At 29.1% G+C, this 25,487-nt stretch overlaps 1 protein-coding gene across 1 annotated transcript; it reads right to left on the bottom strand.

Annotated features, from left to right (window-relative positions):
• On the bottom strand, positions 2,715 to 10,283 carry LOC109357238 (protein NRT1/ PTR FAMILY 4.6-like). The gene is made up of 5 exons (XM_019601050.1): positions 10,175 to 10,283; positions 9,913 to 10,021; positions 9,579 to 9,796; positions 4,313 to 4,744; positions 2,715 to 3,897 (listed from the first exon to the last, which is right to left on the bottom strand). Exons 1-5 carry the CDS (start codon positions 10,175 to 10,177, stop codon positions 2,932 to 2,934), a joined length of 1,728 nt encoding a protein of 575 aa, XP_019456595.1. The 5' UTR covers positions 10,178 to 10,283; the 3' UTR covers positions 2,715 to 2,931.

Raw genomic sequence — 25,487 nt, 5'->3', positions numbered from 1 at the left:
GTCCGCCATGTGTCTAGCCGCACAAATCCTCCCAGCGCTCCTCCAATCTCCTACTGTCACGCGTCCCACACACCCGAGGCAAGTTACATATGATCCAAGCTCTATTGTGTGTATTATTTTTCATGAGCAATCGGGTTTTTTTTGTTTATTTGTTCTAATTTATTATTTTTGTGCACCATGGTGATGATAATTTAGACATAAAATAAAGTTGACATAAATAAATCAATAATTATAATAATCTAATAATGATATAATACACCAACTTAGAAAATTTGAAGGATAAAGAGTAAACACTAAAAATAATAGAATTTCACAACTTTTAATGCATAGTTAGTAATTTGTTTTTTATTTTTTATATTTTTAGCAATCGATTTTTTTTTATATTATGCAATTATTAATAAAGAGTAAGGGTCTCTTAAAAATAATTTAGTAAATGATTAAATTATAAAACAAATCACTTTGGTACATTCTTTAATTAAATCAAGTTTTACCATGGTTATTTGATAATACATAAAAAAAAAGTCTTTTTTCTATAATACATTTTTACGTCACATTTCAATAAAAATTTGAACATTTTTTTAATAAATAATAAAATATGACAACATTACACTTTTCAAAAATGAAAATATTTTAGGAATTAATCGAAGATGAAGAGATGTCTGCCTTGTAGGCTTCTATCTTTTTAACTCATCTTCGAAAGGTCAAACTACGTCGCTTCCTTTCACTCGATTAATTCCCAAAATCAATAGAAAAATACCATTTTCAATTAAATTAAGAATAATTACAACACTATTCATGAATACACAAAAAATAAATATTTTCATTAATAAAGTTTGCCAACCGGATAGAAAAATGGTCATCATGTGAGCTTCTTTCCTCTCAACTCATCATTCGGATAATCATACTACGTCGTTTCCGTCCTTAATTAAAGTACACAACAAATGTTTTTTACTAAAGAACTATGTAGCCTTAAATCCCTATCTAAAAGAAGGATAGTAGGACCAAAGTCCATCTTGTTAGACACAATAATAAAAATATATAAATTTGTTATATAATTTAATGAAGGGTATCGCCTAAGGCAGGTGGGTGGAGTGCTAATATATTCCCTACCATATAACTGACTCCCGAACCTAGATATCAAAAATCCAAAAGTCCAATGGGATTGTGCTTAAAATATTTTTCTACATTTTTAACCATTAAATATAGTGGCGACTTTAATAAAGTTGTGTAGCCGAAAAACGGGACGCGACACCTTCTATTGCCTAAAATTGTCAAAATGAATTCAGAAGTAGTGTCTACTACATTTGCACCTTCGGTGTGTAATGGAAGAAATTATCATGTATGAGTTGTTAGAATGAAAGTTTTCTTGGATGCTAATGATCTTTGAAGATGTCATTAAACAAGATTATGTCATTCCAACTATTCCATACAATCCAACTGTTGCACAAATTTAAAATGAGAGTGAGATGAAAGCAAAGAAAGTCCAAAGCAAGAACATGTTTATATGCAGCTGTTTCACCACCATTTTTGACAGAATAATGACACTAAAAACTACTAGTGAAATCTGGAATTTTTTGAAGCAAGAATATGAGGGAGATGAAAGGGTTAAAGGGATACAAACGGTGAATTTGATCTGAGAATTTGAGATGCAAAGGATAAGAGATTCAGAAATAATCGAGGAGTACACTGATAAACTTTTAGTCATTGCCAACAATGTATGACTCTTTGGTACTGATTTTTCTGATTCTAGAATAGTTTAAAAGATTCTAGTTACACTTACTGAAGAATATGAAACTACAATTTTATCAATGGAAATGTCTAAGGATATATCAAACATCACTTTGGCATAAGTGTTAAATGCACTAGAGGCAAATAAAATGCAAAAGCTTTGTCTTGGATTTGATGAAAGATGAGAAAGTTGCAGTACACAAAGAAGACACAGAAACAAAGTCTCCTACACACGTTGTATGTCGATATCGAAAGCAAACAATACTTCCATTTCCACAAAATAGGGTATGGAAGGCTACACAAAAGCTACAACTTATACACACAAATGTTGGAGGACCTATGAGTACATCATCAAGATATGAAAAAGTTGCAACTAACCAATGAAAGTAAAGAAGGAGAGAAGTTATGAAGGTTAAGGGCGTTATGGGATATTCAAAATATTCCAGGTTCCAAAAAATTAAGTGTCTTTTCATTTCTTTCTATCTTCTTTGAGGTTTCTTTCTTAGGAGGTTGTGGCAGTTTGAATTTGTTCCAACCTTCATAACCACTATCAATAATGGCTACCATACAATGACATAGATCTAGAAATGGTGAATAACTAGTTCATCACTACCTTCATCTTCTATATCTTCCACCATATTCTAAGCCTCAGGCTTCTCTAACACTATTTGAGTTTGTCACCCATGTCACACTATTTAGGGTGATCCCATTCATTTCGGTGTTCTCTCTATTTAAAGTGTGTTCGTATATTAATGTCAAAGATCGCCTTATATGACAAACAAATAAATAAATGCTCCAAAAAAATACAAGTCATTTGCACATATTAATAAACAAAGTTCTATATTGATTACACATTATGTACAAAATTTTTAGTTTATATATATCAGAAATGTTTTAATTTTGCAACAGTTCCAAACAATAATTTGGATCACATTTGATTCATGTAAATGTTGGTGAACATTGAGGCATGACAAATGTCAAGGGAATGTAGAAAAATGTAATGTATGTAAATATAGATTGTTGTCACAAGTTTTGTCTAAATATGTTACGTTATTCAAATAACATAACTGATAGATCCATTCTACATTGTTGAATATTTGCATGCAGCTGTACACAATTGCATCCTACAATATTTTGGGCAATTAGCTCTTAAACTCATCAAAGTACTCTTTTAAGACCATTTTTAAAACATTTCCCTTTGCATCAATGGTTGGTACCTATCCCTCTATATTTGTACTTAATAGCCCAAAATAGGTAATGTAGAAAGTTCAATCCACTTAGTAGACACATGAGCCAGTAGAACCTTTCTAGGTGAAAATGGTTAATGTTGCCACCAGATAGCCATGGTCTATGATTTGAGGTACTAGTGGCAGTATTTACTATTGATACAATCACCGAACTTAGGTAGTATCCCATAGCTAAAGAGGCCCATGAAAGAGATGTAGCCAAAGATCTCATCCTTATTGGTGCTTCTGAGAAGAAAAATTCCAACAAACCAGCCAAGGTGAAAAGATCAGCAGAACCAAGGAATAAGTACTGAAATGCAATCCAAAAAAATGTGATAGGTAGTGGTTTTGTTGCATCATCAAGTAGTCCTGAGTGAACGGCCACACTTTTCCTTTTTACCTCAACAATTGCAGCCACTGCCATGGCAATTATAGAGAGTACTAATCCTATTCCTATCCTTTGGAGATGAGTGATTCCCGTCTCGGATTTTGTCGCTTTTCGAGCATAGGGTATGATAATGTGATCATAAATAGGAGCTAGGATCATGATAAAGACCACTGGAAAAATTGGTAAGGAAGCTGGTGGCACCTTTAGGGAACCAAGTTTGGTGTCCATAGTTGCAGCTTGTTCAACTGAGAATGTGGATAGTTGAGCTAGACAACAATTTAGCATGATGGTGCATGCAAATATTGGTAGTATTTTCAATACTACCTTGACATCTTCTACTTGTTGTACATTACATTCTAGTGATGAATGAAGTGGCTCATTTAGAAGAGCATTATTGAGAAATTTGAGGGTTGCACTTGGTTTTTCAATTGATGTGCTTGGTTTTCCAATTTCTCCCTCAGATTCTTTCCTACCCGAGTGATGATTAGAAGGACTCACAACAGCACTACTAGAATTTCTAACAATGCAACTATTCAGTGAAGCTGTTACAAGAACCTGCTCAGAAGCCAGTGCCATAGTTTATTAGTGAAAGAGGGATAAGGCAATTGTAGAGGAATGAAAATGATAATTACACACCAATTTCTAGACATTATTTTATACCTATATACTGTCAGTTTAAATATTTATATATAATCACTATACCACTATCCACTACTCATCTATATTAATTATATTTAAAAAGTTAATGATGATTAAATATGAAAGGTGAATCATAGAATGATAGTATGAGAATATCTTAAAATCTCAGTGCAAACATATTTTTCTGTTACCAAATGTAGGAATTTGTTGTTAACTATTGTAAAGCTAATTCCAAATGTGTACATTGGTAACTGGCACTTATGTAAAAAACTGTACATTTTTTGCATCATAACTAAACACATAATTTGGGGTGGGTGTCCTATAAAGTTACCTTTAAAATGGTTGTAAGTGGACTTCCTGAAGGGATCTTGTTCCTATAAGTAGGAGAGCCTGCCAAGAACACAGGGATAGATACAAATATACTGATAGTAGATATGGCAAAACCCCATTCCCATCCTTTGTTATCTTCAATCCACACCACAAAAGTAACAGCAATAAGAGCACCACATGATAGGCAGAAAACAAAGTAGTTGAAGAAAGTTGATCTTTGCTTCCTTCCACTTGGGGTAGTTTCATCAAATTGCTCTCCACCATGTGCTGCCAATGATCCTTTAATTCCTCCAACTCCAAGTGCCACAAGATATAAGCCAGAAAACAATATTGCTGCTTTTCCACCATTAACTTCAATGCATGTGGTAAATTTGTCACATTCTGATGGCTTTAGTGAAGGTATGCGAGCTTGTATAGTTAATACAATCAACCCCTTCACACAAAAATTCCAAGTTCCTTAGTCATATACTCATATCACATGTGTGTGCAATATAACAAAACATAATAAAAATATGCCAGCTGCTTCATAGACAATGAAAATTAAGTAAAGATTATTAAATAATTTCTCATGCACCACATGAGAGGGTGGGTGTTTATTTTCTGCTGTTCTAGTCATATGCTATGTTGATCTGAAAGGGGCTTTCTAGCAGGCCTGAACTTGGCCCAGCATCAAATCTAAGACCCATGTTTGGGCTAAGACATGGTCCCAATCTGATGCAAAGAGAAGTGAAAACTACAAGAAAATGTCAATTAATGTGGGGTAGCTATAGATGGGTGGCAATGCATGTAAACAATTCATTGATTGCATAAGGGTCACCTCACACTTACCTATCTTTTTCTCATCCTTATTTCCCTCTATTTTGGCTCAGAAAATGATAGTAAACCAATGAAAGATTACATATTTGGCCAGTGGATATGCTTTTGGATTAAACATAATATAAGACAGTGTTCCTACCAATCTTAAAAACTGTACGAATAATGAAGGATGGTCAACATGTTACAGGAAAAAAGTGTAAACAAGCAAGTGGGTCCTACCAGCCTAGGGCATTTGTGGATCATTGGATCCCCACCTCAGCCCTTACTGTAGCATACAGATAAGGACTTGTGTATTCCAATATTAACAGCTAGTTATCAAACATCATCACTGTGAGTAATAATGGTCAATGGACTATGAAAACAACAACCACACACGTGGTTCATGAACCTGTCTTATTCCTCAACATTTCACATTATGTTGTATGATATTACAAATCATATTATATAATAAGTGAAGTATCTAAGCATATAACGGATGAAGATATTACATTTATAAGTCTCATATAAATTGATGAATGATAAAACAATTAAGTATATTATTGCTAAAGCTAAGGTAGGCGTAGGAAAAGCTAAATTAGATAAAGTTAACAAGGTATTGATACCAATGGAAAATATGGAATACATTACTTGGTGTTCTAATATTACTTATGGTGTTAAGGAACATATATCTTATGTCCCAAAATATTTTTGTTTCAGTGCCTCCCTCTACTGAATAATATAAAATATTAGTTTCTATTTTTAATTGAAGGGGACATGAATCTCAAAAATGTGACAAACATTTTTCATTTAGGACTTTTTGGGAATTAGATTTTGGAGGGGAAGAAAAAGAAATGGAAAGCTTGAGAGTCATCTAACAAATATTAATATTTTATGGCTCACAAACTTTCATTTTCCATTCCTTCTCTTCCAAAATCCAAGTCCCAAATAAGCCAAAAGTTCCCACTCAATCACTACTGTCTTTTATTGTTAATCTAATGCAAACCATTTATGTAGGAATTTGTTCAGGTAAAAGCACTGCTGTGGCTCCAAAACCCTTAAAAAATCTACACCTATACATTAAACTAATTCATTCTTACTTGACTTCATTTATGTTGCTTAACTTCTAATCTTTTTAAAAGTTAAATCAAAACTCTCTTAAAAATCTAATTATGCATATTCTCAGTTCAGTTTCGAACATTTTTAATCCTTATTTTCAAAAATTCTAATTTTTTCCCAATTTTAAATAATTGTTTTTTTAAAATCCCACCTTAATGTTGAAGAAAGACCAATAAAATATACAGGATCTTAACTTAATCTTATTATTTAATTATTTTTAATCATCTCCTAAATAATAGAGAGTGAGATCTATTTTTTTCAATTATATAATTAATAAACAGAAATTTTCTTTCGTCCTAATTTTATGTACTTGAATATCTACAATTGTTTATTTTGTAGTCATTGAAAATATAATTTATAATATGTTGTCTGAGTATAATGTATTCCAAACTTAATTTCTAATAATTTCTTACTGTTAAAAGCAAAGTCTATTTCAATGATTTCAACTTGTCCAAAGAAATTAGCCATCAACTTTTATTTTAAACAAGAAAATTACCATAGGGTAAAACATTGATGGATTATGTTAAAATATATAATGATTTGTCAAATAAAATGAGAGTTGACTTTCATACACATATATAAACAATTATTTTTTTAGAGTAAAATGTCATTTGAATAATTCACCAACTTAGTGTTTAAAAAAATCCACTAATTAAATCTTTGAAACACCAAATGAGCATCATGTGTTGTCCACGTGAACATGTTGTCCTTTTGATGTTTTAGAGATTTAATTGATGGAAAAAATATTTGAATGACAAATATTTTTAATATTAATATTTTAGAAAATATTTAAAATAAGAGTAAATTACATCTAGGTAAAAATAATAATTTTTTTATAAAAGTATTTATATTTTAAATTTTCAATGTATGAAGTATTGTAATTTTAATGCACGCTATGTTTTTAAGTGTAAATTACATGTTAGAGACTCTCTTCCTATTATTAAATATTTCATATTTATTTATTAACCTCATAAGATGAGAAAACTATCCTACCACCGTTCTTTTATAAGACCCCTTCAAATCATGTACTACATTAACAGTTACTTAATTCGCATCCTTTCTTTGATAAGGTCGTTTGAAAAGATGGGGAAGGACGAGTATCACACTATCATTAGAAAGATACTTACTACTCTAGCTGGTAGTAATAAAGGATAGAGATTACGTACTCACAACTTTAGTCTCATTCTAATTAGTTTGAGATATGAAATTGGATATTATTAGATACATGTGATCTCTATCTAGTAATAGAATACTACAAGTTTGGGATGAACATGTCTCAATTTATGTCTTGCTTAGTGTTCCAATCAAATAAGAAAACCTAATTTATTTAAAAAGAAAAATTATAAAAATAGAAATTAATATTTTAATATTATGGGACATATGATATTTGAGGAGACATAAGGACAAAATATGATGCACTAAGAGATATGGAATTAAAATAGATATACAAAAGATGGCACTAGAGGAAATTAAATACGTTGCATGAATATAAATATATAATACGTGGGTCCACCTTGTCTTTAATATATTAATAACTTAAATATTTCTACACCCAGGAATATAACTAATAATTAAGTATATAACACGTTGCTAGATACTGACCATAAGATAAAGGATATATGATTAAATGCATCGTGCATGCTTTATATCTCTACTACACTCTCTTTCTTCCCTAGCTAACCATCACTAAACTTTTGAATTAAGGTCAAATTTATGTTTAAAAAGATAAAGGTATATATGTATATGCTATAATGGCTATCGGTTTCTTTTACTATTTCTCTATAAAAATATATTCGTGGTATGGAATATTAGACTTATCATATCTCAGTGGATGTTTTTTTCTTCATGCAATTCAAGAGGTTTTGTTGGTCCAAATGGAGAAGGAATATAACAAAAGAAATGGAATCCAGGAGATAGATAAGTGCTTTTAATATAATTCACATTTTTTTCTAATTCTTTGTCGAGCATTGTTGCATCATTTGATTCAACCCACCCATGCAAGTTGCTAGATTTTGCTATTGACTTTTGATTCCGGTTAACATTTGAAACCCCTCTCTTTATCACTCTCTTTCACACACACTTGACAAGTTCACAGTCCAAGCATAACATAACATAGGAAAGGAAAAAACAATAAGCTCAAAAGCTAGCTTCAAATACTATATCTCACATGTATTTATATTTATATATATATTTAATTTAGTTTATTAATTGGAGATTTTGTATTGATAGTTGAAAAACATTATATTTCAGGTCATCATTTATCATAATATTTAAGCAGTGGATGATTCACTTATAATATAAAAAATCAAATGTTAAGGCTCTGAGTAGGATTGATGGATGGAACAATGGGGCAACTTGGTGCAACTGGCCCTAAAAAGAGATTTCTCCTATCATTATCCAATTTTATTGAAAATAAAAGAAACTTTATATTGGGCCCCTAAACTATTTAGAACAAATAATTGTTGCCTTTCATATCCTAATTTTAAAAAGTTTGTCCTCCATGAATGGAAGAAAATGGAGGGACAAGAATAGGGTGCTTTTGTGTTAAAGAAAAGTTGAAGATGCTCAAAACTGTTTTTGAGAAATCGTAAACATTCGACAAAGTTTTATTCTAGTTGTCCATCCACAAATATAACATTTTAGATATGGAGGAATACAAATCAATCTAGTATGTTAAGTTGAGACTATAAATGCTATTGATATGAGAAGTAACAATTGTGCTTTGTAGGAAGAAGTCAACTAGAAAGAACAAGGATCTTACCTATTATTGAAGAGGTAAGTGCATGTTTATCTTTTTGTTTTTAATGGTAAAAGTGTAATTTTATTGTAATAAAAAGAATAAATATGTTATTGAAAATTGTAGTTTTCTTTATTTTTTAAAGCACTTGTCTTTCCATTAACGGAGAAGATCCTAAGAAAAGACACCGGTAGAACTTTGATGGTTATCTAATCTAAAGAACAATCTACTATTGCAAAATTTTATACTCAGATGGATCAAAGAAGCTGATTCCAAATCATTTTTTTTCATTCAACTATAAATAGAAAAAACAATGAGCTGACAGTAAATATAATTGATGAACAATGGATTGAAGATCCTAGAAGAGTTAAAGAAAGTATCCTAACCTTTTTTAAATCAAAATTGAAACAGTGCAAGTGAAATAGTCCAATAAATTGTTTGTTAGCTCATAAAAAACTATGAGAATATGTTACATATATATTCATATATGACAAGATAGTTTGATGAGGGTTGAATTTTGGAAGTTTAAATAACAATTTTGTTAATAAATGCTTTCACACAGACAAGTCATGTTCACATGAAGAGAAAGGTAGAAAGAGTGTTGTGGCACAGTGCTTACCATGAACTCAATAAGTGCACTTATGAGGTAGATGTGATAAGTGGTGAATAAAGCATCTGATAAGAAACCACCAAGAAGAGCAAGAAGAAAAGCTGTTCCAATGAAATTGGTGACATTGTTTGCAGATTTTGAAGGAGACATGTGCATGTATTCTCTTAGGTACAACACCAAATTGCTGGAATTGGCCAAAAATGCAAGATTCTCTAATACTTCAACCACTGCACAGCCTCAAAATCAGTGTTTAAGAGATATTTATGTACAAAAAGTGATATGATATAGAACAATTGTTTTAAAAATGAATTTTTTTAGTAGAAAATAGATATTTGGGACATACCCAGAACAAAAGAGGCTGCAAGCATGCCACCATGGTGGGTTCTGAGAGCAGGTTTGTTCCTCCAGTCCACATAGCCTTCCCATCTGGTTACTTGTGGTGCTTCTAGTTCCTGCATGATTAATTTGATTAATTATTAGACACTATTGATAGTGTATACATGTGACTAAGGTACCATATAATATGTATGATAAATATTTGTAATGGTATAAAAAGGATAAGAGTGGGAAAAAAGAGTGCAAGAAAGAGAGAGAAGCCAAATCACCATGGTTGGTTTGGATGTGATGAGAGGGGTTCTGATGGGTAGGAGTGAAAGGGTGATGAGTGATGAGAGCTTTAAAATGTTGGGAAAGGAAGAAGAGGTGGTGGGGCAGGAAGGCTACACACACACAAGCCATCAAATAGACCAGAAAAAAAGATGTATGTACAAAAAAATATAGAACTTTTTGTATTATTATAGCATTATTCATTATTTATATTTAATTATTATTGATTTTAAATGTAATTAATACAATTAAATTGTTAGTAAATAATGTATTATCTGTATATAAATATTTATTCATGGTACATAGATATTATGCTCAATAAATAATTATTTTATTAATAACTTAGAATATATCATTTAAAAAAGTATATGGGAAAAACCGCTTGGAATATATTATTCAACCGGATGAAAATTGGTCTTGTAAAAGCGGATTCTGTGAGATATATTTTTAAGCAAACTTTATCAATAAGATTATGAGTATAAATTCTGGAGTTATATAGAACTTTGAGAAGGATTCAAATTTTATTAATAAGTTCGTAGCACCATACCAAATGAAGTATAAGTAGTTCATTTCAATCCTTTATCCTTCCCTTGTAATGTCTAATTTAAGCTTTCAATCAAGAATTAATCACACAACATCACCAATATATAATATTCAACTTTAAGTTGTATGTAATATATTTATTTTGGTTAAATATACGATGCAATAAATTATGTTCAATCCACTTGCACGCAATATATCAAGGTGTATTTCTGAATAACATTTTTTGTAAGATAATTTAATTTTAATTTCTTTTCACACCCAATTCAGCTTCCTTTTAATTTATTTCCCATCTGATATCTCTGTCTTTCTCGTGACACATATTATTATTTCCCTTCTTTGGATTTGCTTGGGAGTTGAAATGAGAAAATATTATGTGCATGTTAGATTTTTAATATAACTAAGAGTATTATCTCACTTAATGAGTATAAAATTAATCCATTTTAAAGTATATGATTACGATTTCTATCGAATGTTATTTTTATGAATCAATATGCTTTGTCATTTTGACATTAAAACAAGTTATGTAAAAATAACTTACTTACAAATAATTTTAAATGTAATACATTAATCTAAATAGATATTATATTACCGGTGGCTAGATAAAATAGTATTTAGTATACTAAACGATTTTATCTGTTTAATATCTACAAGATTTATATTTTATTTTTTTTGGCTCAAAAAAGTTTAAGTGAATTATACGGTACACAATTTTTACTTTTAATGATCCAAACTTTGTCTACTTGCTGTAAATAATTCAAAATCTAATTGTATAAATGTGTGAATAAAGCTAAGGGGTACAATGTCATCATTTGTGACTTAAGTATTATAAAAAATTTAAAACATGTTATTTTCAAAAAAAAAACAAAAAAGAAATATTTATCTTCAAAAGTTTTTAGATAAGAGAGTAAAGTATTTTATTATACCAGGAGATAATTTATCTTCTCTGACTAGTAAAAGTATGACATGTATACTATTTTGTTTAGTTTTAAAAATATTTTTGTAGAAAATAATTAAATAGAACACATGTCATGATTTTAGTGGTTGAAAGAAAAAATTTATTTCCTATACTTTATTTTCTTTGGATAATCATTCATATAGGTGCTATATTAACATTGATTTTTGAGTGTATATGTAGAATATTAACAATTATAAATGCGTTTGTATAAGCATTTATTTGTTGAAAGTGTGATTATAGAAAATATTTAATTCTTAAATAACTCAATAAATAAAATTCAAATTGTATTGGATAATATCTCACCTCTATATTCTCTATATAAAATTATAAATATAAGGAGTTATTTTTGCATCATATTTTTTGTGATTACGTTTATAAGTATCATATAAAGTCATAAATATTTTTTAGTATATCTCTTAAATGCTTATGTTTTATTTTAGATTAATGTTCATTGTGTATAAATATTTGAATATATTTTTAGCATTCAAATAATGTATAATTAAATGTTATTTATTTTGTTATGTTTTAGCTAATAATCATAGAACACACTAAGTTAGGATATGACAGATATTTTTTCTTATAAATTTAATCAAAATAATAAAAAGAGTCTAATAATTGATTTGTTATATTCCTAATTAAAATACATATATTTTCCATGAATATATATACCATTGTTATCTTTTAATTAAATAATATAATGATAGTAATTAAATACATGTGACCCGTGCATTCGCATGGCTAAAAACACACATGTTACCCGTACATTCGTATTACTAAGAAAACACATGTTACCCATGTATTCGCATAGTTAAAACGCACATATTACTCATACATTCATATTATTAAGAATATATATCTTACTTGTGTATTTGCATGTTTAAGCACATAAGAAAAATAAATTGATAATTTTTAATTTGAATTTTCTACGATTAGTATTAAATTATTATTAACATATAAAATATATAAAAATTAGGAAGGAAAAAATGTGAGATGGAGGTGACACGTGACATGAAAGAAAAAATGTAAGGAGAAATTGACATGTGACATAAGGGAGGTTTTTTTATTATGTTGTTAATAGAGAAAAATTAAAATTCAAAGAATCTGAACTGTAATATAAAATTCAATGCGAAAAAATGTCAAATTTCTTTGATGAGGTGAAAAAGTACAATCATTCTTTGATTAATGGTAAACATTAAATTATATAGATAGATTAATGTAAAGAAATAATTTGAATGTGAAAAATGATTTCAATTTCATCTAATGTTCAATGACTATTACTTTTTAACATAACAAAACATAGATGTTGTAAACACTCAATTTTAGTGGGGTAGCGACATGAACCAATCACTAATTAATATTAAATTATTATTAGCATATAAAATATATAAAAAGTAGGAAGAACAATATGTGAGGATGAGGTGACATGTGACATGAAGGAAAAAATGTAAGGAGAAAGTGACATATGGCATGAGGGAATGAGAAAGTGACATGTGACATGAGGGAGTTTTTTTTATTATATTGTTAATAGATAGATAGGTAAAAAAAACTTACTTAAACAAACTAATAAAACACATGTGTAAAATGTGTAATATATGTAAAATATGTAAAATGTGGTAGCTTTGTTCTTCAATACCCCTCTCAAGGTGGAGGGTAAATGACAATGACTCCAGCTTGATAATTCGATTTGATATCTTGACAATGTAATGGATCAGAATCCCGATCCTAACATTATTGGATTTTCTCAATCACTTGGTCTTGTTGTTGTTGATCTTGATGTTGTTGTTGATCTTGTTGTTGAACTTGTTGATCGTATTGTTGTTGTTGTTGATTTTATTGTTGTTGTTGTTGATCTTATTGTTGTTGTTGTTGATCTTGTAGATCTTATTGTTGATGTTCTTGTAGATCTTGTTGTTGATGTTAATCTTATTGATCTTGTTGTTGTTGATCTTGGTGATGTTTGCGTTTCTTCTTTTTGTTTTCATCTTCTTCAGAACTCTCTGTCTTTGCATCTTCCTCGCGACATTGCAATCGTGACTTTTCTTCTTCTTGGAAGTGTAGCTGTTGTCCTCCTTCTCATTCTCATCCACAACATTTGTTTGATCATGGAAGACAAAGATAATAATATTTTAGAGAATGTGCAGCGGTAACCAAGACTTTGAGGATGAAAGCTCTGATACCATATTGTGAAAATAATGCGGAAACATAAAATGAATATTTTGAAATTTTCTCATTATTCGATCAAGACATAAGACCTTATTTATAGTACATGAATATGTAACAAACTTACCTAAACAAACTAATAAATAATAAAACACATATGTAAAATGTGTAAAATATATAAAATGTGGTAGCTTTGTTCTTTAATACTCACATATATTATTATATTAGTTATCATTCATTTAGATTATATTTTTGAAGAATAAATTATAATTAAATATTAAAAATAGATAATATATAATAATATATAAAACTTCATAATGCATATATTATTTCTTCATCAAATAAACAGTAGAAAGAGAATATATTCTGATTTTTATGACGGTTTACCCATTAAATAAACTAGAGAGCCGCAATTAAATATATTGATTTGGATGAGCATATATTAAAATTAAAATGGTGAACACAGTAAACTGGTAAGTTTGAATAAGAAACGAATGACTTAAACAGAAAGTCATGGTAACTTCTACTCTAGAAAAGATACCAAATTTCTGATTTATGTGCCTTGAACTATGTAAAAGAGACTATTAGAATACTTAATAAGAAGAATATATCAAAGGGTGGTTGCTCATATTTTTAGAGGTAGATGGGGCCAAAAAAACCCAAAGGCAAAGCAACAGGAAAATATTTATAGATTAATATTTAATTAATGAATATAGTTTATGATAAAATATTATGATATTGTTTCGTCCATGTAATTGATTCAAATTATATTATTGTTGTTCTAAGAAATAAAAAATGATAAAAGAAATTCATGCTAAAGTTACATTCTTATTAGAACTTGCAAGCACGAAATATATTCCTTTGCAGCTTTGCTACTTAATTAATATAATGAAAAATAGTGTACTTTTTTTCAATCCACTCGTTAATAAGACTCTATTTAATGGTTAGTTCATGAATTTTAATTATGAAATTTTGACTAAATCGTGTGGCTTCCCCAATATTTTAGTCAAAATCCGTTATGGATTTCTTAAAAGCTTCTCAGAAATTCATCACAAATATAATGTACCCTTTACGTATGACATTATTTTCCATATACCAAAATTAAAATCTTGTATATAATTATAAAGGAAAGAAGCCAAATAACTGAACTCTTTAGGTTGTTTTCATATTTAAATAATTTCATTTCATGGTTGAAAGAATTTGACCTTTCTTTTCCTAAAATGATAATTGTGAATACATGCCAGAGTCTGAAACAGCAAGGGAGAGAAATGGAAGGGGGAATAAAAGTGAAGGAGTTTAGACCCTCTTGTATCTAGTACTGAAATATGGGAAGAAATGAGATTTTATTGATTTTAAAAATTATTCCATTGAAAAGTGATTTAAAATTATGACCATAAATTATTTACTTGTATTACAAGTCACAATTTCTATTCTACCAATATAGTGTTAGTTCAGCGGTGTAAGATACCGCCAAATTTTTATGATGATTAAAAAGTTAAGGATTCAATTCCTATAAAATATACTTGTTGGAATGGAAAGTCACACACCTCAAAAAGAATTACTTCCATATTAAAAAGGGTAAAATGATATCCACAAAAAAACATATCACCATTTATATTCAATACTAAATCATCCATATGGAGAAGAACTTGATTTGAAGGGCATCAAAACTTCCCACCAAAATCTAAAAGAGGGCAGGGTTGCAACATAAGATAGACTAGTATTGCATTGTTTGACCAATACCTAAATATTAAATGCACACTCGTTGATGATTCACCTTTCTATTTATAGTATTCTATTTCTTGCAAAGTGGCAATGCTGAGATATGCACACTTAGTAATAGAACACTTAAACAAATATGTTCCTCTATATATTAACTGAACTTATCTCCCCATGAAGAGGTGGTAGGTTGAATGACACTTACATTCAATACAAAATTAATTGTGTAGCACATGTACTAACATGAATCACATATTGTGTTCATATTAGTTGATTAATTAGGATAATTTATGCATAATTTAATTAGTATAACAATTCTTAAGCATATTATATTTTAAAATAGAACAGCAAAGTTTGAGAATCTAGTTTACTTGATGGAGTGGAGGTTCCATATTTAAGTAAGAAAAATATGTGGATTTTTATTCTTGGGGTGGTGTCTGGAAACTGGAAAGAAAGTCAAACAAACATTTTATCTTTTTAGGACACACCTAACATCGTTCACTCGTACATGCACCGGAAGTGACACTACTTGAACAAGGTTACTAAATAATTATTCTCTTCAATACCAGGAGGAAAGTAATCTTTTTGTTTTTACTGTAAAGTATCTTCCACAATAAATAAAATGATATAAGTATTATTATATTTTATCTTTTCTTCAATTTTTTATTGCACTTTTCTCTCGGGTACCTTCCATCTCTAATACCAGAGAAAATATTCTCTCCACCTCACTATTCATTCAAAGGAGGCACAGATCTTTCCGGTAAGATCTTAAATTCATCTGACCCTATCACTAACCGTTTGACTTGGGGTTTTAAATTCATTAAACTCATTCCAGTATGTGTCCTTTATTTTGTTCACTTACTTGACATGTATCTATCAACATCATGAAGCAATGAGTCAGCATGAGAAATTGATTCAACAAACTTTTATGCTCTAGAGTTAAAATGTTTACCAAAATATTCAATAAGGTGAGCTATTTTGATCAACCACAAATCTGTGGCATAAAGAGGGAAACAAAGTAACTATGATATAGATGTTAATCCTCTCTATACCGTTCAGTGAAATTTTTTCGGAAAATTTATAGTTGTTTTGATTTCTTATTTTCTGTAATTTGTTTTTTAGTTGTAAAATTAGTTTAAAGTCTAGCAACATATTAAAAAATTAATAAAAAAACTCATATTGATTGTAATTTCTAAAGATTAATAATTATACTCGGTCTAAATGTATATCTTCTTTTCAAATTAAGGTAACTAAAGTGGTATAGGTTCCGCTCCTATATAAAAAATGAAAATTTTATAGTGTGGGGCTGGTTGCTTTGATGAGTGCATAGGAATGAGTAACGATGTAACAAATTTTTATACAAGAGACATATTTCATATTATATGTTTAACAAATCTATTTGTTTAGCAATAATTATTTCCGGTAATAGAGAGATTATTAAAAAATAAATATATTTTTTTTGTTTTTAATGAAAAGTGTTATTTCACTATATATAAAAGGATAAAAATGTATTAACATATTATTTTTTCTTATTTTTTTTATAGGATTTGTCTTGATGAAGAGAATATTTACTCCAATAAATTATAATATCTTTAACTCATTCTAGATGTTTGTGGAGCATGTTGTAGAAGCAATGAATATAAAGTATTGACTATGGATTAATGAAAAAATTGTCTCAGTGATCAACCCTCGCGAATATCTTATAAATTTGTCTCCAATTTACTTATCTTTCTTAAACACAATTTCTTATATTTCTCTAATTTTAGTCTCGCAACCTTGACTCATTCTTGTATTTACCTTATACTTTCGATATATATTTAGTTTGTCCATAAAAAATAGATGAAAAAAAATTAGAAGAAGACTTAAACTTAATTAACATTTTAATCCCCCACGAATGTGACGTTTATGAAACAAAGCTAATAGTTTTAACATGAAAGAAAAAAAGGAAGCATAATACGTTTATATACTGATATGTGCAGGTGGTGTAAATAAATTAAAGGACTATAGGTGCACTTAATTTCATTCTATTGCTCTCCATGTTAGAAATTTTTTATGATTGGTGAAATACAAATCATAATATCTTAAATATCATGATTCTCATATATAATACAAAGTGATACATGAATTTATGTTATCTGATCTATAGGTTCCCATTTTCCCTTATTCGTCAACCGTTTGAGTATCTACTCATTAAACACATATTTATTATCAATTTTAGAAATCTTATGAGTTGTTAGAAATTAGATCACTTGTTTTATAACCCAAAATAAATATAATTGTATTAAATATATGATGTCCACCTTAATTAGAAATTATGAATTCTAACACTCCAAACATCCAATATTTTTTCTATTTTTTGACAAGGCACTTTATGGTAATTTACAAGGAAAAAGGTATTTTATTATATTATATTCATACCATTTATATATACTTACCAAAAAAAATCATACCATTTAGAATTACTTGTAGTATTAAGGCTGAAGCTTAAGAAGCAGTAACTTCCTAATCTTATACATAAATAATTTTGGTCCACACAAGATTTCTAAATCAACATATGAAATCGACTCAACCAATTTTCAACGAATCAATGACTTTCTTTCTGCTTTTGCCTTCTAGATCTATGTTCAAAGCAACTCATACATATGTCTAAAATCTGATTGGGCAGCTTAATAAAGCATCATGGTATAGATGCTTTAGTAATTTTCAGTTAACACTTTCTTGAAAAAGTGAAAAGACAGAAAACATATTATTCCACAAGCTTCACCCTCTCTTTACATTGAACTTGTTTCAGTGTACATATGTGCAACATATGAATAAGAGATATATTTTCAATGAAACAAGAAAGATGATAAATTAATGAAAAGAGAAAGAAAGTTTGAAGAAGCAAGAAAGGGAAAGAAATGAGAATCAAAGTCTTCATTGAAATGTAATCTCTTATTATTGTCATTGAATTGAATTAATAAGAAGATAGTCAATATGACTTATTTATACAAAAGAAAATATGAAAAGAAAGCTTATAAAGCAAGTAATTAACACAAACCTAATTTGCTAATTCCTAACTTCTTAACAAATAACCATCTTCCAAAAATAACCTCTAATATATTTTTAATATCCCCTCAAGCTGGTGAGTGATAATTTTCACACTCCAGCTTGGAATTGATTTGAAACAATAACAACACTTAACCACCTACAGCTATATCATTAAACGCTTAACCATCCATAACAGAAGTTATATATTTGCTTAACCACTATGGACATAAGCTACCCATTTAATGCTTAACCATCTATGACAGAAGTTGTATCTGAGCTTAACTATCATGGACAGAAGCGAACCAACCATTAATGATGAAAGAGAGAGAACGGATCAGAATCTTGATCATAATGAGATGCTTCAATGATGATTAAGAAAGAGGAGTAAATGATGAAGAATAAGAAAATGAGTAATCTTGTACATGATAAGTTGATGATGAATGATGATAAATGTTGAATCTTAGAATGATGAAGCCATAATCAGAAGCATTTCCTTGTAAAAGACCTCCTTGAATATAAGCAACTAGGTCTTAGGTGAAGATTAGTGATGAATTTATACATTTGAAAGAAGAAGAATAGAGCATTAATGCTGCAGTTTGAAAGAATAATGAGTATTCTTTATGGTCTTCTTAATGGTTTTGAGGAGTCAACAATGGTGATTAAAGAGGGTGAAAAAGAAGCTACACCACTTCAACAAGGTAGTCCACCTACACCCCTTGATTTACGCTATGATCATCACCATCCTTAGCCATAGGGCAAGATTCCTCACTTTGATGATTGATGTATGATGATGATTCTTTCTTGAATCTTGGAACGATAAAAATATAAGCAGAAGCGAGCGAATAATTACGCTCTGATACCATGTTAAAATATGGTAAGAGTCATGAATAAGAGATATCTTTTTTATGAAACAAGAAAGATGAGAAAATAATGAAAAGAGAAACAAAAGCTTGAAGAAGCAAGAAAAGGAAAGAAATGAGAATCAAAGTCTCAATTGAAATGTAACCTGTCTCATTATTGTCATTGAATTGAATTTATAAGAAGAGAGCCAATATGACTTATTTATACAAAAGAAAAGATGAAAAGAAAGCTTGTAAAGCAAGTAACTAACACAAACCTAACTTGTTAATTCCTAACTTCCTAACCAATAACCATCTTCCAAAAATAACCTCTACTATATTTTAATAAATTTGTGGTCCAAATATGAAATTAATTCATGCACTTTTTTTAATCATTAGTGGTGCTTTAGTTAACTCATGAACATAATCCATTTTATATATTGGGTTCAACATTTCTTATGTCCTTTAATATATAAAAAGTTAACTCATGAGCTCCTACACATAAATAATTCACATTACCTTATTCATGAATGAAATACAAATACTATAACACATTACTATAAGTAATGAAAATAATATTATTACAGAGAAAAAAATTATTCCTATCAAAGCATAAAGTTATATATATATATATATAAACGTTGATTTATTCAGGTAATATATGTTTCCTTCTTCTAAGTAAGAATGTAGTTTCAAATTTACCTAAGGAAATTTTCACTTGTAATTGCATAGTGTTTTGTAAAAGAAACTATGATAGTCTAATTTCTAAGCCTACCTAATTTCTTTTGACAAAGCAAACTAGCTAGACAAATCAATAACAAGCTGTAAAGTCATAATTAGTGGAAGGTATATTTTCTTTATACGTAAAAGTATATTAATAGAAGGTACCATAGTGGAAGGTATATAACCATTGTAAAAGGATAAAACGTGCGACTAATTAGAAGGTTTTTAGAACACCTGACATTGATGTACGTTTGCTAGTTTCAGTACTTATTCGTGTAAGAATATTTGAGTGAGTAAGCAATCAAGCATGACCACAGAAAAAGTAGTGCATTAACGGTTGTGTAAAATTTTACATAGAATTTGGTCTTGTCTCATGAATTAAACAAAAACCATTAATTCTTCTGATGGTGTTTGATGCTGTTTGAAATGCATTAGAGAACACTATATTCAAACGGGATGAAGTAATGAATTTAATTTTTCTATGTTTTTCTCATTACTTGTTTTCCTAGCTTTAAATTCTTCTATGTAGAATGGATGTCAAAACTTTCTATTTATCTTCTTGGTTGTAATGGTTAATATGTGAATAGAAGTATTATTTGTTCTCCTAATATTTTTTTTTTCTATTTTAATAATATTATTGTTAATAAAAAAAATTAAGGCACTAGTTACCTGGTCATCCTTGCAGGAGTAAGCTCACTACCTCGATTTTAATTTGGATTTTGCTTTTTTAGTGAACTTAAAATAAATAAATATATTTTAGTTCATATAAAGTATCAACTTTTGATTTTGGTCTCCGTATAAAACAATTATTTTGCATCTTTGCAAAGATGAAAAATGATGATTTTGACGTTGACCTTGACACTAGATCCTTGGGATACTAAAAGATTAAATATTTGATTATTAGGAGTGATACTTGTTAGGAAAAGTAGTGATATGCATCGAAAAGATTAATTCCTTATCAAAAGGTAAAAAATACCCTTGATAATACCAAAAAAAATTTCTTTAGATTTTAATCCCTATAATTTTTACCTAATGTCTTGGAGTAAGGGTAGTCGTAACAATTCTGTTCCAGGGACAAAAATATACGGTTAAAACCTGCATGCTAAATAAAAAATAAATGAGAATCAAAATTTACCTATTGTATAGTAGAGACTATACACATATTTAAACCAAAGAAAAAAAAGCTTTTTTTTAACCGAAAAATATCCCTTAATAAATAAAAGGACTGCTAAATGAAAGTAAATTTATTTAATGTTTCGAGAATGTAAACAACATTTAGTCATTTTAAGGTTGGCGATGAGAATGTAAAATCACAATAAAAAAACAAGCTGTTATAACTTGAATATGTAAAGGTGTAGTAATGAATCCTTGTTCTTTCCATGAGAAATGAGTATAATATTTATATAATATCAATATAAATATTTATATAAAATTGGTATATTATTCATATATTACTTTTTTTTGAAAAAATAATAATAAATTAAATATAAATAATAAATAATACAGTGAAGTGACGATGAATATATTTTTTCTCATCTAAAATTTATAGTTTTACATTCTTATTGGACCTTTTTAATAAAAAAAACCCTTGAATTAAAAAGGGGCATTGATTGTGTAGGACAAGTTGTCATTTTAGAAAAGAAGACGTTGGATTAGGATCACATGTGTATTTCATTTGGTGTCTCTATTCAATCAGAAAATTTTATTTGATTAAATGTAAAATTTATAATAACATAAATTAATATTTGTACGCTATTCTATGAGATTTCATTGGCTTGGTACATGGAAACAAGATTTTCTTGGGACAAAGGATCCTTGTCCGTTGGATTTATTTATGAATATTTGTTAATATAAATATTCATATCTAATTAATGTCTAATCTACCATTTATTTGTGTTCATTTTATAAGAGTTAATAATAATTAAATATGAGTTGTGAGAGATATATTAATAGTGTATAAAACTCTAGATCTTCCACACTCCATGATTATATTTTTTTTCTTTATTTATTTTTAAAATCAAGGTAACGTTGATTTTTATTTTTATAACTATATTATTGTCTAATTAACAAAATAGATGATAAAATAAAATGAATTGACATAATTATTTTAGAGAGGAAAAATATAAACATCAGTTTAATATAAATAAACGTATTAATTATAGTCCTTAAATTATGCTCTGAAACTTTAAAATACAATTATTTAGGAATGGACAGAGTAAACTTCAATTGAGTTTCCTTATATGCTTTGCAAGATTTTCACGGTCAATAGAAAGGAAATTAACATATGGAATTTTGAATATCGTGATATTTTAACAAATCAATATTGACTATTTTTCTCTATTAGTATTAAAATTAAAGTATTGATACCATAATAATAGTGGATGTTAATAATAAACAACTTTTTACATTGAAAACTAATACCCCTCAGAGTATAGTCTTTACTGTAAGACATATTTCAGAAGGTTGTTTCATTTTATATATGACTTCACATTTTTATGGAGCATTTATTATCTTTCCCAATTGACAATATTAAAAAAAATTATTATCCCAATTTTTTTTGTCATTGAGATTATAATTAAAGAACTATATTAATGATGGTAAGATTGTAACCTTATAATATATTTTTAAAAATCAAGAAAAATAACTAATTTTATTGATTTGTGGGTTCACTACAGTAAAACAACCTTTTAGCCACGGTTGCAACCGTGGCTAATGTGCTAAACAACCGTAGCTAGATCGAGTGGCCACACTTACTGCTGTCGTGGCAAGGAATGGCGTTGCTAAAAATTAGCCACGGTCGTTATGTCATTTTGCCACGCTTGTATAAAATGTGGTAACATTTAGTTAGCCACAGTCTGTATAATTCAGCTACAGTAACAACCGTGGCAAAGTTGCTACTTTGCCACACTACAACCGTGGCTAAGTTGTTTATTTTTTCACAATCTAGCAATCTTTATTTTCAATAATATAATAGTAAATTTTTAATAAAATTAAATATTTGCTAGCTAATAACAAAAATAAAAGTGTTATACCATTAGAAAAGTGAATCTGATATAATTACCAAATGTTTAACATTCAACAATCCTTACAAAACAAAATGCAAACTATGAAGATCATAACTAATAATTTCATGAGTATCTAATAAATCATAACTAAGATGGTGGAACATCATGAGCGAAAGTGGTTAATTCACTATCAAATTTTTCGACTATAAACTTCTCAAGAGTAGCTAATCGATTCCGAGTATGTGCAAGTTGCTCCTTGGTCTCTTTATAGCCTGATAGTTTTATCTCCAAACTTTGAACATACTTCTTTAAGTTTTCAACATGTTGACTAGAGCGACTAGAATTCACAAAACCAATAGAATGTCTAGACGTTCCAAAAATACTTGAGGAACAAATACCAATGTCCAAACCATGCACTCGACTTGAATGTTTAGCTCCATATGCTTTTCCAATTACATCATTAGGATGAGAAAATACATTCGATGAAACACTTGAAGTAGTAACATTTTCTTGATCTTGAGGTAAATGCTCTAATATTTTATCCTATTAAGTAACAAAAATTAGATGCAGGTTGTATAGGTAGGACAAAGAATAAAAAGTAACTCTGATTATGGTATGAAATTATAAAAACCAAACCAGGAGAATTTCGGAGAAGAATGCCAGTGGCAAAGAGGGTTATCATCGAAGAACCAATTAATTAGTTCAATCCATAGAATAGAGGAAGGTCAAAGGTGACAACGGACAAATAACTAACAACATAGAATCTCAAGATCTGAGGAAGTTCAAGCCATATTGGAGTCAGACAATACATTTATCTAACAAAAAAAGAATATATTTTGTGGTTGAGAGGTTTGTAAGTGATTCTAGGTTTGAAAAAAAGATGAAACTTACAAGAATGCAAAGAACCTTGAAGAGAAAAATGTACTCACTAAAACATTGAGCTAAGTGAGATATTAAGCGAGTGGAATTACGGGAGCATTCCAACTCCATCTTCCTTTCGATGTCTCCAGTAAATCTCATCTTCGTCAATCTGCATTTGAAATTTGAAAGCATCCTTAAGCAAATAGTAAGTGGATAAATAGAGTATGAACAACTCCTCGATCTACCTACAATATATGAGAGAAGTACATGAAGAAATCATTATGTAGTTTCTTTAACTAGCAAAAAGAGATGCTTCTGAATATAACAATCACACTCACTCTTATGTCCACAAATAATTGAATCAAACATGTTTAAAAATATATGAACTAGCCGAATATAACAATCACACTCACTCTTATGTTCACAAATAATTGAATCAAACATGTTCAACAATAAATGAACTAGCCTTATACAAAATATTGTTTTCTTAAGGATCAGAATTTTTTTTAATAACATATTAACAAGTAAACAGTTGATATGGCTCAAACACAGGTAGGAGAAAAAAATAGAGACTACTATTGAGTAAATGAGAAGAAATATATATCCTGACGAAAATTATAAATAATACGAGCATAAACAAGTTCACATTTCCTCAGTAGAAATGAAGAGAATATAAGCCACAAGGCTTAAAAAGAGGAATGTCATGGAAGTTATTCATCCAAGTAAACAGCCCCATTTTGAAATGAGCTTAATGTATCATACATATATTTATTACAAATAGCATCCTCAAAGTGAAATACAAAATTAATCCTAATATTTACCAAGAACAATGAGAACATATGCCTGAATTTCCAATAACATTTATCTAACATTTAAGTAATAATAGTTATTATTATTAGGGTAAGGCAGCATATCTACCCTCCACAAACCTCAATGGTGGTGGGAGCCTCGTGCACTAGCCTGCACCTTTATTGTTATTATTGTTAGCATAATCTGCATATATGAAAAGAATTATAAACAACAACACTAACCAAATCCTCTTCCTTAATTCCAACAAATATATTACATTTCACTCTCCATAATCAAACTACAATACCAGAGAAATAATAATGTATACTACGATATACAATAAGTTAGAAAGAAGTCTGTGTGATAGGCCACAACCATTCTGAATTTATAGTATGAATAAAGAACTACTATTGCCATTTATCAAGGCAATTATGCTCATAAAGCATGGCATATGGCATCCACTTCACATTTATGGTCATATTGCTGAAGCATACCATCCTATTTTACATTATCAATACACGTCTCTTATTAATACTACATACCACACAACAATTGTATTTTACATCATCAAGGCATAACCCATATCCTATGCTTTTCCAACATGCCACACAATAATTGTATTTACGGAAATCATGGCCACAAACATACCATATCAATTTATAATATGAATAAAAAAATTAATACTACA

This window comes from Lupinus angustifolius, chromosome LG09 (genome assembly GCF_001865875.1).
Source record: "Lupinus angustifolius cultivar Tanjil chromosome LG09, LupAngTanjil_v1.0, whole genome shotgun sequence".
Taxonomy (NCBI): domain Eukaryota; kingdom Viridiplantae; phylum Streptophyta; class Magnoliopsida; order Fabales; family Fabaceae; genus Lupinus; species Lupinus angustifolius.
This window is presented reverse-complemented; position numbering and strand designations above follow the sequence as displayed.

Excerpts from the sequence above, each read along its gene's own strand:
- LOC109357238 (XM_019601050.1), bottom strand. Across the intron at positions 4,745-9,578 it reads GTGCACTTATTGAGTTCATG|GGGTTGATTGTATTAACTAT; the intron begins GTAAGCACTGTG and ends TTTTGTGTGAAG. Across the intron at positions 3,898-4,312 it reads CACTTACAACCATTTTAAAG|GTTCTTGTAACAGCTTCACT; the intron begins GTAACTTTATAG and ends GCTTCTGAGCAG.